This window comes from Numenius arquata, unplaced genomic scaffold (assembly GCF_964106895.1).
Source record: "Numenius arquata unplaced genomic scaffold, bNumArq3.hap1.1 HAP1_SCAFFOLD_1197, whole genome shotgun sequence".
NCBI lineage: Eukaryota > Metazoa > Chordata > Aves > Charadriiformes > Scolopacidae > Numenius > Numenius arquata.
In genome coordinates, this window is record NW_027415465.1 from 1 (window position 1) to 14,975 (window position 14,975).

Sequence of the window (14,975 nt, forward strand, 5' to 3'; positions counted from 1 at the left end):
GATGGGTCCCCGCAGGCGTGCACCACGTCCAGCGGCGGGACATCGTCTTGAAGTGGGAGCTGGGGGAAGGAGCCTTCGGGAAGGTTTTCTTGGCCGAGTGCTACAACCTCCTCCCGGAGCAGGAGAAGATGCTGGTGGCCGTCAAGGTGAGGAAGAGGAGGAGGAGGTGGGGCTGTGTCTGTGTCTGTGTCTGTGATGGTGATGGTGGGAGGGTGGGGAGGGTGGTGATGGTGGTGATGGTGGGAGGGTGGTGATGGTGGTGGTGGTGGGAGGGTGGTGATGGTAGGGGAGGGTGGTGATGGTGGGAAGGTAGTGATGGTGGTGGTGGTGGGAAGGTGGTGATGGTAGGGAAGGGTGGTGATGGTGGTGATGGTAGGGAGGGTGGTGGTGGTGGGAAGGTAGTGATGGTGGTGGTGGTGGGAAGGTAGTGATGGTGGTGGTGGTGGGAAGGTGGTGGTGGTGGTGGTGGTGGGAAGGTGGTGGTGGTGGTGGTGGTGGGAAGGTGGTGGTGGTGGTGGTGGTGGGAAGGTGGTGGTGGTGGGAAGGTGGTGGTGGTGGGAAGGTGGTGGTGGTGGGAAGGTGGTGGTGGTGGTGATGGTGGGAAGGTGGTGGTGGTGGTGATGGTGGGAAGGTGGTGGTGGTGGTGATGGTGGGAAGGTGGTGGTGGTGGTGATGGTGGGAAGGTGGTGGTGGTGGTGATGGTGGGAAGGTGGTGGTGGTGGTGATGGTGGGAAGGTGGTGGTGGGAAGGTGGTGATGGTGGTGGGAAGGTGGTGGTGGGAAGGTGGTGATGGTGGTGGGAAGGTGGTGATGGGTGGGTGATAGGGTTGACACCCCACCCCCCACCCCTGTGGGTGCCAGGCGCTGAAGGAGGTGACGGAGAGCGCCCGCCTGGATTTCCACCGGGAGGCCGAGCTGCTGACGGTGCTGCAGCACGAGCACATCGTCAAGTTCTACGGCGTCTGCACCGAGGGCGAGCCCCTCATCATGGTCTTCGAGTACATGAAGCACGGCGACCTCAACCGCTTCCTCAGGTGGGTCCGAGGTTGGGTGGGTGTGTGGGTGGGGGTGTGTGTGTGTTCTCTGTGTGTGGGGGGGTGTGTGTGTGTGTGTCCCCCCCAACCCACCCCACCCCAGCTGCCTCTCCATCAGCGCAGCCAGCCTGCTCCCTGCTAATGCAGCCCTCCTTGCAATATTGATTAGATTTGCTGTCTGAGAGGCTTAAATAGAGAGAGATTGGCCATCAGCTGGAATAAGCAGAGACTTTTCGATTGCCCCCCCAGGTATTGCTGCTAGACGAAGGGGGGGGGGGGGGGGTTTGGATGTGCAGGGGGCGGGGGGGGGGGGGGGGGCTGCCAGAGGCATCGCTTTAGTGGCCGCGCGCTGAGCTCTGAGACGTGGCTTTTATGATTATTGTTATGGGAGTTGGCATTAATGGTTCTGCCGAGCAGAGCACCCCCCCAGCCCCCCAGCCGGGCTGTCAGCCGCGCTCCCCGTCAAAGGCAAAGGGGCTGGAGGCGGCCGGAGCTGCGCTGGCCCCCCCGACACCCACCCACCCCCCCCCCCGGCCACCTTCGCACGCGCCGCCGCACTTTCACACCCGGCGTGTCACGGCCTGACACGCTGCCAGCCCCGGCGGGACGGGCCGTGTGTGCGCACAGGCGTGCGCGGCCTTCCCTGGCATGTGTGCACGTGTGTGCATGCCCTTCCCCTGTACGTATATGTGCGCCCTTCCCCAGCGCACGTGCACACGCACACGTGCCTCTTCCATGTGCATGCACACATATGTACGCACTTTTCCCCTGTGCACGCACGCACATGTGCACACCAGCGCATGCTCTTCCCCTGTGTGTGTGTACACACACGTGTGTGCCCTTCCCTGGCACATGTGCACACATGTGTGCCTTTTCCCTGTGCATACACACGTGCACACCTTTCCCCTGTGTGCATGCACACACATGTGGATGCCTTTCCTGGCATGTGTGCACGTGTGTGCATGCCCTTCCCCTGTATGTATATGTGCGCCCTTCCCCAGCACACGTGCACACGCACACGTGCCTCTTCCATGTGCATGCACACATATGTACGCACTTTTCCCCTGTGCACGCCCACACATATGCACACCAGCGCATGCCCTTCCCCTGTGTGTGTGTACACACACGTGTGTGCCCTTCCCTGGCACATGTGCACACATGTGTGCCTTTTCCCTGTGCATACACACGTGCACACCTTTCCCCTGTGTGCATGCACACACATGTGGATGCCTTTCCTGGCATGTGCATGCACGTGTGTGCATGCCCTTCCCCTGTATGTATATGTGCGCCCTTCCCCAGCACACGTGCACACGCACACGTGCCTCTTCCATGTGCATGCACACATATGTACGCACTTTTCCCCTGTGCACGCCCACACATATGCACACCAGCGCATGCCCTTCCCCTGTGTGTGTGTACACACGTGTGTGCCCTTCCCTGGCACGTGTGCACACATGTGTGCCTTTTCCCTGTGCATACACACGTGCACACCTTTCCCCTGTGTGCATGCACACACATGTGGATGCCTTTCCTGGCATGTGTGCACACATGTGTATGTGCTACTCCTCTGTGTGTGCACATGTGCACACCCTTCCTTGACATGCATGCACATGTGTGTGTGCCCTTCCTCTCTGTGGATGCACACACTTTTATGTCCTTCCCCGACAAGTGTGCACACATGTGCACTCCCTTCCCTGGCACGCACACACACCAGTACAGCCCTTTCCCTTGTGCATGCACACACATGTGCACTCCTTTCCCTGGCATGTGCACACATGTGCATGCATTTCCCCTATGTGCTTGCACACACATGCACACACCCTTCCCTGGCATGTGTGTGCACTTCTGCATGCCCTTTCCCTGTGTGTGCGCACACACATGAGCTCTTCTGTCCCTGCTTGTGCATCCACATGAGTACACCTTTCCCTTACGTGCATGCACACACACGTGCACATCCTCCCCTGCGTGTGCATGCACATGTGAGAGCACCATTCCCCTATGTGTATGCACACACATGCACACACCCTCTCCCTTGTGCTTGCACACACATGTGCACACCCTTCCCTGTGCATGCACGTGAGCACACCCTTCCTCTGCGTACATGCACACACGTGCACACACATTTGCACACTCTTCCCTGTCATGCATGCACAGAAGCATAAGCCTTTCCCTTGTGCTTGCACACACATGCACACCCTTCCCTCTCATGTGTGCACACAAGTGCACCTCTTTCCCTTGTGCATACACACATGTGCACGCCCTTCCCTGTCACGTGTCCACACTTTCACATGCATTTCCCCTGTGTGCTTGCATGCACATGTGCACACCCTTTTCCTTGTGCATGCACACACGCGTGCACATCTCTCCCTGGTATGTGTGCACACACGTGTATGCATCTCCCCTGTGTGCTTGCACACACATGTGCACCCTTCCCTGGAACACATGCACGCCCTTTTCCTTGTGCATGCACATACATATGCACATCTCTCCCTGGTATGTGTGCACACACGTGTATGCATCTCCCCTGTATACTTGCACACACACGTGCACACCCTTCCCTGGAACACATGCACCCCTTTCCCTTGTGCATGCACACAGGTGTGCACACCATTTCCCTTGTGCATGCACACACGTGTGCACATCTCTCCCTGGCATGTGTGCACGCAAGTATGCATTTCCTCTGTGTGCTTGCACACACGTGCACACCCTTTCCCTTGTGCTTGCACACATGTGTACTTCCTCCCCTGCAAGTATGAGCACACCCTTCCCCTACACGCCTGCACACGTGTGAGCCCTTCCTGCCCCGTGTGTGCACACCCCATCCCCTGCCTTCGCACCCCCCCCGCCCTTTTCTCCCCCCCCCCAAATACACGTGTGTCCCCCCCACTCCGAGCACCCTCTGCCCCCCCCACCCCAGGTCCCACGGCCCCGACGCCAAGATCCTGGAGCAGGGACAGGGACAGGGAGAGGGACAAGGCCAAGGCCAGCCCCGCGGGCAGCTGACGCTGAGCCACATGCTGCAGATCGCCACCCAGGTGGCCTCGGGCATGGTCTACCTCGCCTCCCTCCACTTCGTCCACCGTGACCTGGCCACCCGCAACTGCCTGGTGGGCCAGGACCTGGTGGTGAAGATCGGGGACTTCGGCATGTCCCGGGACATCTACAGCACCGATTACTACCGGGTGAGCGGGACCTGTCCCCTCCGTCCCCGTCATGAGTTGTGGGGTGGGGGGACACACTACCCTCAACTCTTTGCTGGCCCCCAACCCATCTCTGTCCACATTTAATCAGGGAACGGTTCAGGTGGGAAGGGACCTTTCAAGCTTATCTTGTCCATGAGCTGGGACATCTTCAACTGGCCCAGGTTCCTCAAAGCCCCATCCAACTTGACCTTGAATTATTCCCAGGAATGGGGCATCAGGAAGAGCGTGGAGAGAGGTCGTCCTCCCCCTCTGCTCTGCCCTGGGGAGGCCCCATCTGGAGCACTGGGACCAGTTCTGGGCTCTCCAGTTCCAGAAGGACAGGGAACTGCTGGAGAGGGTACAGCAAAGGGCTACAAAGATGATGAGGGGCCTGGGGCATCTCCCTTAGAAGGAAAGGCTGAGGGACTTGGGGCTTTTGAGTCTGGAGAAGAGAAGACTCAGGGGGGATCTGATCAACGCCCAGAAATACTTCAAGGGTGGGTGTCAGGAGGATGGGGCCAGTATTTTTCCAGTGGTGCCCAGGGACAGGACAAGAGGGAACGGACACAAACTGGAACATGGGAAGTTCCACCTAAACATGAGGAGGAACTTCTTTCCTGTGAGGGTGGCAGAGCCCTGGAAGAGGCTGCCCAGAGAGGTGGTGGAGTCTCCTTCTCTGGAGACATTCAAACCCCACCTGGACACGTCCCTGTGGGACCTGCTCTGGGTGGACCTGCTCTGGCAGGGGGTTGGACTAGATGATCTCCAGAGGTCCCTTCCAACCCCATATCACTCTGTGATTCTGTGATCTCCCACCTCTTTGGGCCACCTGGGCCAGCGTCTCCCCCGCTTCAGCGCAACAAAATTCTCCTTTATATCTATTTAAAGAGCAGGGTTGGGGTTGGGGGGATGAAAGGAAGGGGGGGGGGGTTTCCTGCCCCACTGACGGCCCCCTTGCGGGCAGGTGGGGGGCAGGACCATGCTGCCCATCCGTTGGATGCCCCCCGAGAGCATCCTCTACCGTAAGTTCACCACCGAGAGCGATATCTGGAGCTTCGGCGTGGTGCTCTGGGAGATCTTCACCTACGGGAAGCAGCCCTGGTACCAGCTCTCCAACACCGAGGTGAGGGGCATGGCTGGGTTGGGGGGGGGGGGGGGCCAGGATGGCTTCAGAACCCTCCCCCCCCAATGAGAGTACCCGGGGTGGGAGGGTTACTCCATGTCTGTGTCCCCCCCCCCCACCATCGCCCCCAGGCCATCGAGTGCATCACGCAGGGACGGGAGCTGGAGCGTCCCCGCACGTGTCCCTCCGAGGTCTACGCCATCATGCAGAGCTGCTGGCAGCGGGAGCCCCAGCAACGCCGGCCCATCAAGGAGATCCACAGCCGCCTCCAGGCCCTCGTCAAGACCCCCCCAGTTTACCTGGACATCCTGGGCTGACCCCCCCCCCCCTCCACCATCCGCTGCCCCCCCCCTCCCCACTGCCCCCCAGGGCAGGGCTTACCTCCCACCCAACGGAACCCCCCTGGACTGATGCCCCCATGGGGGGAGAGGGCTCAAAGCTTATTTATAGTGGAAAATACCAGCCCACCCACCCCCTCACCTCCCCCGGGGGGTGTGGGGGGATGGAGGGCCGGGGGACCCCCCCCCCCGAGGCTGTGCCCCTCAGGGTTGTGGCCGTGCCACCCAGCTCCTCGGCATTTCCCCAGCTGGAGGGTTGTGGCTGATGTGGGTTTGCTGGGGGGGGGGGGACGGGGGGGCAGAACCCAGACCCCCCCCCAGCACTGGGTCCGTGCCAATGCGGGAACCGGGGGGGGGGGGGGGGGGGGTTCGTTTCTCCTGGGGGGAGTTGGGGGCACCCCATGGCTTGGCTGCTCCTTCGTCCCCAGCCCGTGGGGACACCCCGCGCTCGCGAAACTGGTCCATAATAAAAGTGTCCATCTCTCCCCCGCGCTGGGACCTGCCTGTTCCGGGGTGTCCAACGGGCAGGGGGTGGGATGGGGGGGGGCGCTTTTGGGGAGAAAAGGGGGCTTTTTTAGAGCTGGGAGGATCCAGCTGGGGAAGAGGAGCGGGAGGGGATGGATGTGCTGCCTGGAATGTGGGGATGCAGTGACGATGAGTGCCTGGGATCCTGGGATGCAGGGATGATGTGTGCCCAGGATCCCGAGATGCAGGAATGATGTGCCCAGGATCCCGGGATGCAGGGATACAGAGTGCCTGGGATAGAGGGATGATATGTGCCCAGGATCCCGTGATGCAGGGATGATGCGTCCCTGGGATACAGGGATGATGTGTGCCCGGGATCCCGGGATGCAGGGATGATGTGTGTCTGTTATCCAAGGATGATGTGTGCCCAGGATGCAGGGATGGTGAGTGCCCAGGATCCAGGGACGATGTGTCCCTGGGATGCAGGGATGCTGAGTGCCCAGGATCCCAGGATGCAGGGATGATGTGTGCCCAGGATCCAGGGATGCAGGGATGATGAGTGCCCGGGATCCAAGGATGATATGTGCCCAGGATCCAGGTATTCAGGGATCATATGTGCCCAGGATCCTGATATCTAGGGATGATGTGTGCCCAGGATGCAGGGATGGTGAGTGCCTAGGATCCAGGGATGAGTGTCTGGGATCTAAGGATGATGTGTGCCCGGGATGCAAGGATGATATGTGCCCAGGATCCAGGTATTCAGGGATCATGTGTGCCCAGGATCCTGATATCTAGGGATGATGCGTGCCCAGGATCCTGGGATCCGGGGATGATGCATGCCCAGGATCCTTGGATGCAGGGATGATGAGTGTCCAGGATCCAGCGATGATGTGTGCCTGGGATGCAGGGATAATGCGTGCTCAGGATCCAAGGATCCAGGGATGATGAGTGCCCAGGATCCAGTGATGATGTGTGCCTGGGATGCAGGGATAATGCGTGCTCAGGATCCAAGGATCCAGGGATGATGTGTCCCTGGGATGCAGGACTGATGTCCCCATCCCCAGCCCAGAGAAGGATTTTTTGGCTGTGCCATGGGGGCCATCTCGGGCATCCCTCCAGGGATGCTCACACCATACCCCATCCCTGACCCCTGGGTCCCCTCCCACGGGCTCCAGGGAGGATTTGGGACTTTGGAGCACAAACCCACCCCACCCACCCCCCTAACCTCCAAGAGCAAAGCCCTCCCTTCCCCGCGCCCCCTCCTCGAAGCCAGGGGGTTATCGCATGCCCTGTAGCGGCCACTTCATCATCCTTCCCCGGGCTCTCCGGCCGCCTCAACCTTGGTAATGGTTGAGACCTGGATCTGACCGTAATGGAGCTGAATTGATTTCATCTGGCTAATTAGGCAGCGCAGGCAGGGCCCTGGCAGCTCCTTTGTTACCCACCCGTCACCCGAGATAAGCGGGAGGGAAAGCGGGGTCACGGGGGAAACTGAGGCACGGAGCAAGGCGGGAGCAGCCGGGGAGTCCGGGGTGGGTGCTGGGGGGTCCAGGGTGGGTACCAGGGGGGCCGGGGTGGGTGCCGGGGGGCTCGGGGGTGGCACGGCTCATGGTTGTGCCAGGGGACTCAGGGCTGGATGCGGCACGATGAGGAAACCGAAGCCCTCCCCAACACCCCACAGCTCCCAGCCTGTAACCCATCCCCAAACCCTGCCGTGGGGCTGGATCCAGACCCCCAGAGTGGAGGAAGGGGGGGGGGCAGGATCGGGCCCCCACCTCAAGCACAGCCTGGCTGGCAGAGCTTCCCCCCCCCCCCAACCTGCTTCCTTGGGGTCTCTCTAATCGCTGCCCGCGCTGATTTATGGCCCTTTTTTTTTTCCCCCTCTGATTTAATTTGAGGAAGGAACAAGATTACAACCTTGAGCTTTTCCAGCCCCGCGCCGCAGATTGCCGCAGACCAACGCCCCAGAAGGGACCGTGTGCGGTGGTGACACCCCCCCCCCCCGCCCCCCCCCAACCCCGAGCAGGGTGGGCTCCCCAACAGCCCTGCCTCAGTTTCCCCCACGGGGGTGGTCGTGCCTCAGTTTCCCCCTCAGGGTGGGTCAGGGAAGGGTTAAGCCCCCCCAAGCCCCTCTCCCTGAAGGGTTCAGCCCTGATTGATTTTTATTTCCCCCCCCCCGCCCCCGGCCTCTTGCCGCAGTTTCTCCATTTCACCCGCTCCGGGGGGAGCGGTAATGGACTCTGGCAATGAGGTAATTAACGGCTCCGCTCCCTGGCAGAGCCGCCCCAGAGGCACCGCGGCCTGGCCCCGCTAACGAGGGTTAATGAGGGGCTGGGGTGGGGGTGGGGGGGTGGGGGTCCCGGGCCCGATCCTGCCTCTTGTGGTCAAGGCAAAGAACCGCCGGTGGTCCACGGTCACATCCTGCACCGAGACGGGGGGGGGGGGTCCCACTCCAGCCGAGCCCCCCCCTCCTCCCTGATGCTGCCACCTCGGGGGGCTTGCTCTGCTCCCGGCGGGGGTCCCACCCCCCAAAAAAAGCCCCTAAGGGGACCCCCATGGGGGAGGTTTCCCCTCTATGGGGACCAACCGTGTGTTTCGGGGTCGCTCCCAAGGATGGGGGTGGACAATTGGGGGACATCGGGTCGGGGGACGCAGCTGCGTCTCAGCGCTGTGGGTCCCGGGGGGGGGACGGGACTGAGTGATGGCCAGACCCCCGCGCAACCCCCAACTGCCCCTAAGTGCACTTGGGGGTCCTCGTCCCCTCCGGCACCGGGGGTCTCGGGGGGGGGGGGGGCTGCAAAGGCATCTGGGGGCTGGGGCGCAGCTGAAGTGTGGCCGAAGTGTCCCCGAGCAATATTTCCCCACCGCCCTGGGGACACCTTATTTAAGAGCATCAGAGGGGACGGGGGGGACGGGGGGGGGGGACACGACACCGTGGGGGGGGTGTCACTTCCACACCAGGCTCTGGATGTCCCCAGCCTTTCCCGGCCCTGATGTCCCCAGCCTGGGACCCCGCAGCCCCCGCAACCTCGGTGCCCAGCCCTGCTCCGGGAAGCGCCGTTTTGGGGTGGCCACAGCGGACCCCCCCGCCCCCCCCCCCCCAGCTGCGGGTGGGCTTGATCCTAATGGAACCCCGGGGTGGGCTGGGGCGGGGGGTGAGGGGGGGGCCAACTGAGCCACCCTGGGACGTGAAAATCGTTATGAGTGATTAGAGCTATTACTGTAACAAGAAGAGGCAATTAACGGCGCCTTGACATCAGTTGAGGCCGGCTAATGTACGGGTGCTGGGGGGGGGGGCAGCTGGGCCTGGGGGGGGGCACACACACACACACATGCACACGCGCGCACACACACACACACACACACACAGCCTGGCCAGGGGTCCCAGGATGGAGGTGGGAACCTGGGATGTAGGTCAGTAGGTGTGCTATACAGTGGGAATATGGGATGTAGGGGTGATATATGGCCGGGTTCCTGGGATATTGGGGTGATCCCAGGGAGGTCGGGGTGATATATGGTCAGGATCCTGGGATATTGGGGTGATTCCAGGGATGTTGGGGTGATATATAGCCAGGATCCTGGATATTGGGGTGATCCCAGGGACGTTGGGGTGATATATGGCCAGGATCCTGGGATACAGGGGTGATCCCAGGGATGTTGGGGTGATATATGGCCAGGATCCTGGGATACAGGGGTGATCCCAGGGACGTCGGAGTGATATATGGTCAGGATCCTGGGATATTGGGGTGATTCCAGGGATGTCAGGGTGATATATGGCCAGGATCCTGGGGTACAGGGGTGATTCCAGGGATGTCGGGGTGATATATGGCCAGGGATCCTGGGATATTGGGGTGATCCCAGGGATGTCGGGGTGATATATAGCCAGGATCCCAGGGATGTCAGGGTGATTGATGGCTGAGGATCCTGGGATATAGCGGTGATACGAGCCCAGAGATCCCAGGATATGGGGGTGATGGATGGCCAGGGTCCTGGGATGTCAGCATGACATATGGCCAGGATCCCAGGGATATTGGGGTGATATGGCCGGAAATCCTGGGATGTAGGGGTGAATATATCCCTGGGGGATCCCAGGGATGTCGGGGTGATACAAGGCTGAAAATCCTGGGATAGAGGGGTCCTATATGGCCAGGATCCCAGGGATATAGGAGTAACGGATGGTGAGGATCCCTGGGATATAGAGCTGGGGACCCTGGGATGTTGGGGTGGTAGAAAGCTGGGATTCCAGGATAAAGGAGTGAAGGATGGCTGAGGATCCCAAGATGCAGTGGAGATGCAAGCCCAGGGATCCCAGGATATGGGGGTGATGTATGGCCGGAGATCCTAGGATATAGGGATGGGGTGTGTCTGGGATAGAGGGGGGATACAGGCCTGTGAACCTGGGATGCAGGGCTGAGGTGACCCTGGGATTCTGGGATGCAGGGATGATGTGTGCCTGGGATGGCAAGAGGCAGGGACAATCTGTGCCCAGGATGCAGGGACAATGTGTGCCCAGGATCTGGGGATGCAGGGAATGATGTGTATCCCGGGTGCAAGGACGATGTCTGTCCAGGATGCAGGAACACTGTGTGCCTGGGATGCTGGGATGCGGGAATGATGTGTGCCTGGGGTGCAGAGATCCTGGGATGAAGTGTGCCTGGGATCCTGGGATGCAGGGATGATGTGTGCCCAGAATGTGGGGACGTGTGCCCAGGATCCCAGGATGCAGGGACGATGTGTGCCTGGGATGCAGGGATCCTGGGATGATGTGTGACCAGGATGCCAGGATGATGTGCCTGGGATATAGGGATGATGTGTGCCCAGGATCCCGGAATGCAGGGACAATGCGTGCCCAGGATGCTGGGAAGGTGTGCCCGGGATGTGGGGATAATGTGTGCCCAGGATCCAGGGATGCAGGGACGATGCGTCCCCAGGATGCGAGGATGATGTGTTCTCAGGATGCAGGGATCCTGGGATGAAGTGTGCCTGGGATCCTGGGATGCAGGGACAATGTGTGCCCAGGATGTGGGGACAATATGCACTCAGGATCTTGGGATGCAGGGATGATGTGTGCCCGGAATGTGGGGATCCTGGAATGGTTTGTGCCCAAGATGCAGGGACAATGTGTGCCTGGGATGCCGGGATGCAGGGATAATGCATGCCTGGGATGTAGGGATCCTGGGGTGGTGTGTACCCGGGATGCAAGGATGATGTGCCCAGGATGTTGGGACAATGTGTGCCCAGGATCCCGGGATGCAGGGACGATGTGTGTCCAGGATGCGAGGATGATGTGTCCTCAGGATGCAGGGATCCTGGGATGATGTGTTCCCGGGATGCCAGGATGACGTGCCCGGGATGTCGGGCACCGGGCCCAAGCTCTGCTTGGTGCTGCCACCAGATGCTGCTGTTAATCCGAAGGATCCCCCCCCCGTCCCCGTCCCCGTCCCCGCTGCCCCTCACAGCCCCACAGCCGGGGGTCCCGTCTGCTCACCCCATCCCTGCGGGACACCCCGGATCAAGGCCTGCCCCCATGGGTGCCAGCACTGGGCGGGAGGGGGGGAGAAGCTGGGGGTGGGCACAGAGCTCCCTGCCCTTGGGGGTGCCACACTCCCTCTCCGCTCCCGTCCGGAGTCCCCCCGTCACCGTGGGGCGAACAGGGCTGGGCCCCCTGCTGAGGGGGGTCACGGGTCCCCACAGACCCCCCCAGGGGACAGGGACACCCTCCAGTGCCGTGACCTGGCGGAGGAGCCATCCAGGGATGTCCCCACGGACCCCCACCCACCCAGCGCCGTGTGCGAGCGGCCGCGCCGATGCTGCTGTTCCAAAAGCCGCTGGTTTCTGGCCAGAAAAGGGAAAAAAAAAAAAAAAAAGAAAGAAAAAAATAAAAAAAAACCCTCTACTTTTTTATTTTATTATTTTTTTCCCTTTTCCGTAGTCGTCTCCGCGTCCAAACTTCCTGAGAGCGGCTCCGGCCCTCCCTCCGCTTCCGACGGCCGCGCTGCGCCGTCCCGGCCGGCCGAGCCCAGCGGCCAGGCCAGCCCCGGGGGGGGGCCACCGCACCCCGAACCTGCCGGCCACCGCGGCCCCCGGCCAGGTGAGTGCCACCCTCCCCATCCCAGGGCACCCCGGGGTCCCGGGGGTGGGTTTGGGGGGGGGCTGCGCCGTGTCCTGTCGGGGTGGTGCCGAAGGGGATGGTCCCCAGCGCCGTGATGGGGGTTTTGGGGACATCGCGGGTTCCCACGGCCGTGGGGGGGTGACGGCGGCCGGGTGACAGCGGTGGGGTGACGGTGGCTGGCTGATGGGGGCGTGGGAGGGTGATGCGACACCCCGTGGTGACTCCCTTGCTGACCCTGACCTTGACCCTGACCCTGACCTTCATCCTCACCCCTTCCCCCCCCCCCCCCCCCCCCACCTCATCCTCCCCCAGCCCCATCCCTGCGGCTTCGCAGCCCCCGGAGGAAACGCGTCAGCCCTCGGGATGCGGCGGAGGAAACGTTGGGGCAGAGATAGTGGCTCCGGGGGGGGGGGGGACGACACCCCCCAACACCGTGTCCCCCACGGGGACGGGGCAGGGCTGGTCCCCTGGTCCCCTGCCCTCACCCCAGCCACGTGTGTGTGTGTCCCCCCCCCTTCCCGGTCCTTCGGGTCGTGGCACCCCATCACCGGCGGGCGATGCTCCCCATCCCTCCCGGGGGGTGCTGGGGGGCACCCATGGGGTGGGGAGCGTCGGTTCTTTGAGGAGGGGGTTCCTTGCCACTATGGCAACCTTGGGGGGGGGGGGGGGGGGCTCTTCCCCGCGGTTGGGCCCCCCCAATGAGGAGCAGATGGGGCCCGCTGGCGTGTTTTGATGACTCCTCGCTTTTCCTGCCAGCATCTCCCAGCAGTTCCTGTTCGCAGCAGCCCCGAGACCCCCCCCCCTCCCCGAACCCCCCCCACCCCCACTTTGCTGGATGGGGCCGGCAGCGGGGCCATGGGGAGGGCTTGGGGGGGGTCCTCCCGGTTCTTCCCCCCCGGGAGGGTCCAGGGGAGAGAATTTCACCTGCGGAATTAGTTTCCGAAGGGAAACGGAGAGAAACTTTCCCACTAAACGGTTTTTCCGCCCAAAACCGGGATGAGAGGGGGGGGGGGTCGCTCTCTCCCTCCCCCCCCTTAATTTGGCCCCACACGGCAGCACGGGCCCCGGCGAGGGGGAGGACGGACTTGGGGGGGCCGGGGGGTGTCCCATGGCCGGCGCGGCACGGAAGCGGCCGTAATTCCAGCTGTGCCGACCAGGAAACCTCTGTTTCCTCCCCCGGCACATGGGGTTCGACCGTAACACACGCGTCCCGGTAAACACGGCACCGTGGGCTTGGGGGGGGCTCACTGTGCGTGTCCCCCCCCTCCTCTGCTGGCCCCCAGGCTGGCCGTGATCCCGGAGCCGCCCCGGCAAAGCCGGGTTGAGCAAGAAGCCGCTGGATCCAGGAAAGGCAACTGGGAATAAACAGGGGAAAGGGTTGAAATGGGGCCACGAGGCGCCGGGCCAGGGCCGGGAGCCCAATTCCGCCCCGGCATCCCGGGTACCGCTCCCCGGCAGCAGCCCCCGGCGGGATGGGGTGCGGTGGGAGAGGTCACCGGGATGCCAGGATAAGGCTCTGGGATGCTGGGATGCGGCTCTGGGATGCTTGGGGCCACCCAAGCTGCTGGGAACCGTGCCTCAGTTTCCCCTTGGCTTCGGGAGCCGAATTGGAGCTGTTCCTGGGGATGGAGGAACACGGAGCCCCCACGGGGGGGCTGGATCCCGTTCTGGGGGTGGTGGGTGGGAAGCGGGAATGTTGGGGGGCTGGGATACAGCTCCGGAACGCCTGGGGCCATCCAAGCTGCCGGGAACCGTGCCTCAGTTTCCCCCTTGGCTTCGGGAGCTGAATTGGGGCTGTTCCTGGGGATGGAGGAACATGGAGCCCCCACGGGGGGGCTGGATCCTGCTCTGGGAGTGGTGGGTGGGAAGCAGGAATGTTGGGGGGCTGGGATGTGGCTCTGGGATGCCAGGATGCTTGGGGCCACCCAAGCTGCCGGGAACCGTGCCTCAGTTTCCCCTTGGCTTTGGGAGCCGAATTGGGGCTGTTCCTGGGGATGGAGGAACACAGAGCCCCCACGGGGGGGCTGGATCCCGCTCCAGGGGCGGTGGGTGGGGAGCAGGAATGTTGCGGGGCTGGGATGTGGCTCTGGGATGCTGGGATGTGGCTCCAGGATGCCAGGATGCTTGGGGCCACCCAAGCTGCCAGGAACCGTGCCTCAGTTTCCCCTTGGCTTTGGGAGCCGAATTAGGGCTGTTCCTGGGGATGGAGGAATGTGGAGCCCCCACGGGGGGGCTGGATCCTGTTCTGGGGGTGGTGGGTGGGGATCGGGAATGTTGGGGGGCTGGGATACGGCTCCAGAATGCCTGGGGCCATCCAAGCTGCCAGGAACCGTGCCTCAGTTTCCCCTTTGGACCGGGAGTCAAATTAGGGCTGTTCCTGGGGATGGAGGAACACGGAGCCCCCACGGGGGGGCTGGATCCTGTTCTGGGGGTGGTGGGTGGGAAGCGGGAATGTTGGGGGGCTGGGATATGGCTCCGGAATGCCTGGGGCCATCCAAGCTGCCGGGAACTGTGCCTCAGTTTCCCCCTTGGCTTCGGGAGCCGAATTGGGGCTGTTCCTGGGGATGGAGGAACACAGAGCCCCCACGGGGGGGCTGGATCCCGCTCCAGGGGCGGTGGGTGGGGATCGGGAATGTTGGGGGGCTGGGATACGGCTCCAGAATGCCTGGGGCCATCCAAGCTGCCAGGAACCGTGCCTCAGTTTCCCCTTTGGCTTTGGGAG

General features: G+C 62.5%; 1 protein-coding gene across 1 annotated transcript; it reads left to right on the forward strand.

Annotated features, from left to right (window-relative positions):
- Positions 1–11: 11 nt before the first annotated feature.
- Positions 12–5,655, forward strand: LOC141478727 (high affinity nerve growth factor receptor-like; the record flags this gene model as incomplete). The annotated part of the gene is made up of 5 exons (XM_074167718.1): positions 12–146; positions 861–1,033; positions 3,951–4,215; positions 5,180–5,338; positions 5,470–5,655. Coding segments are annotated over 5 exons (918 nt in total), but the record flags the coding sequence as incomplete, so codon positions are not given.
- Positions 5,656–14,975: the final 9,320 nt, after the last annotated feature.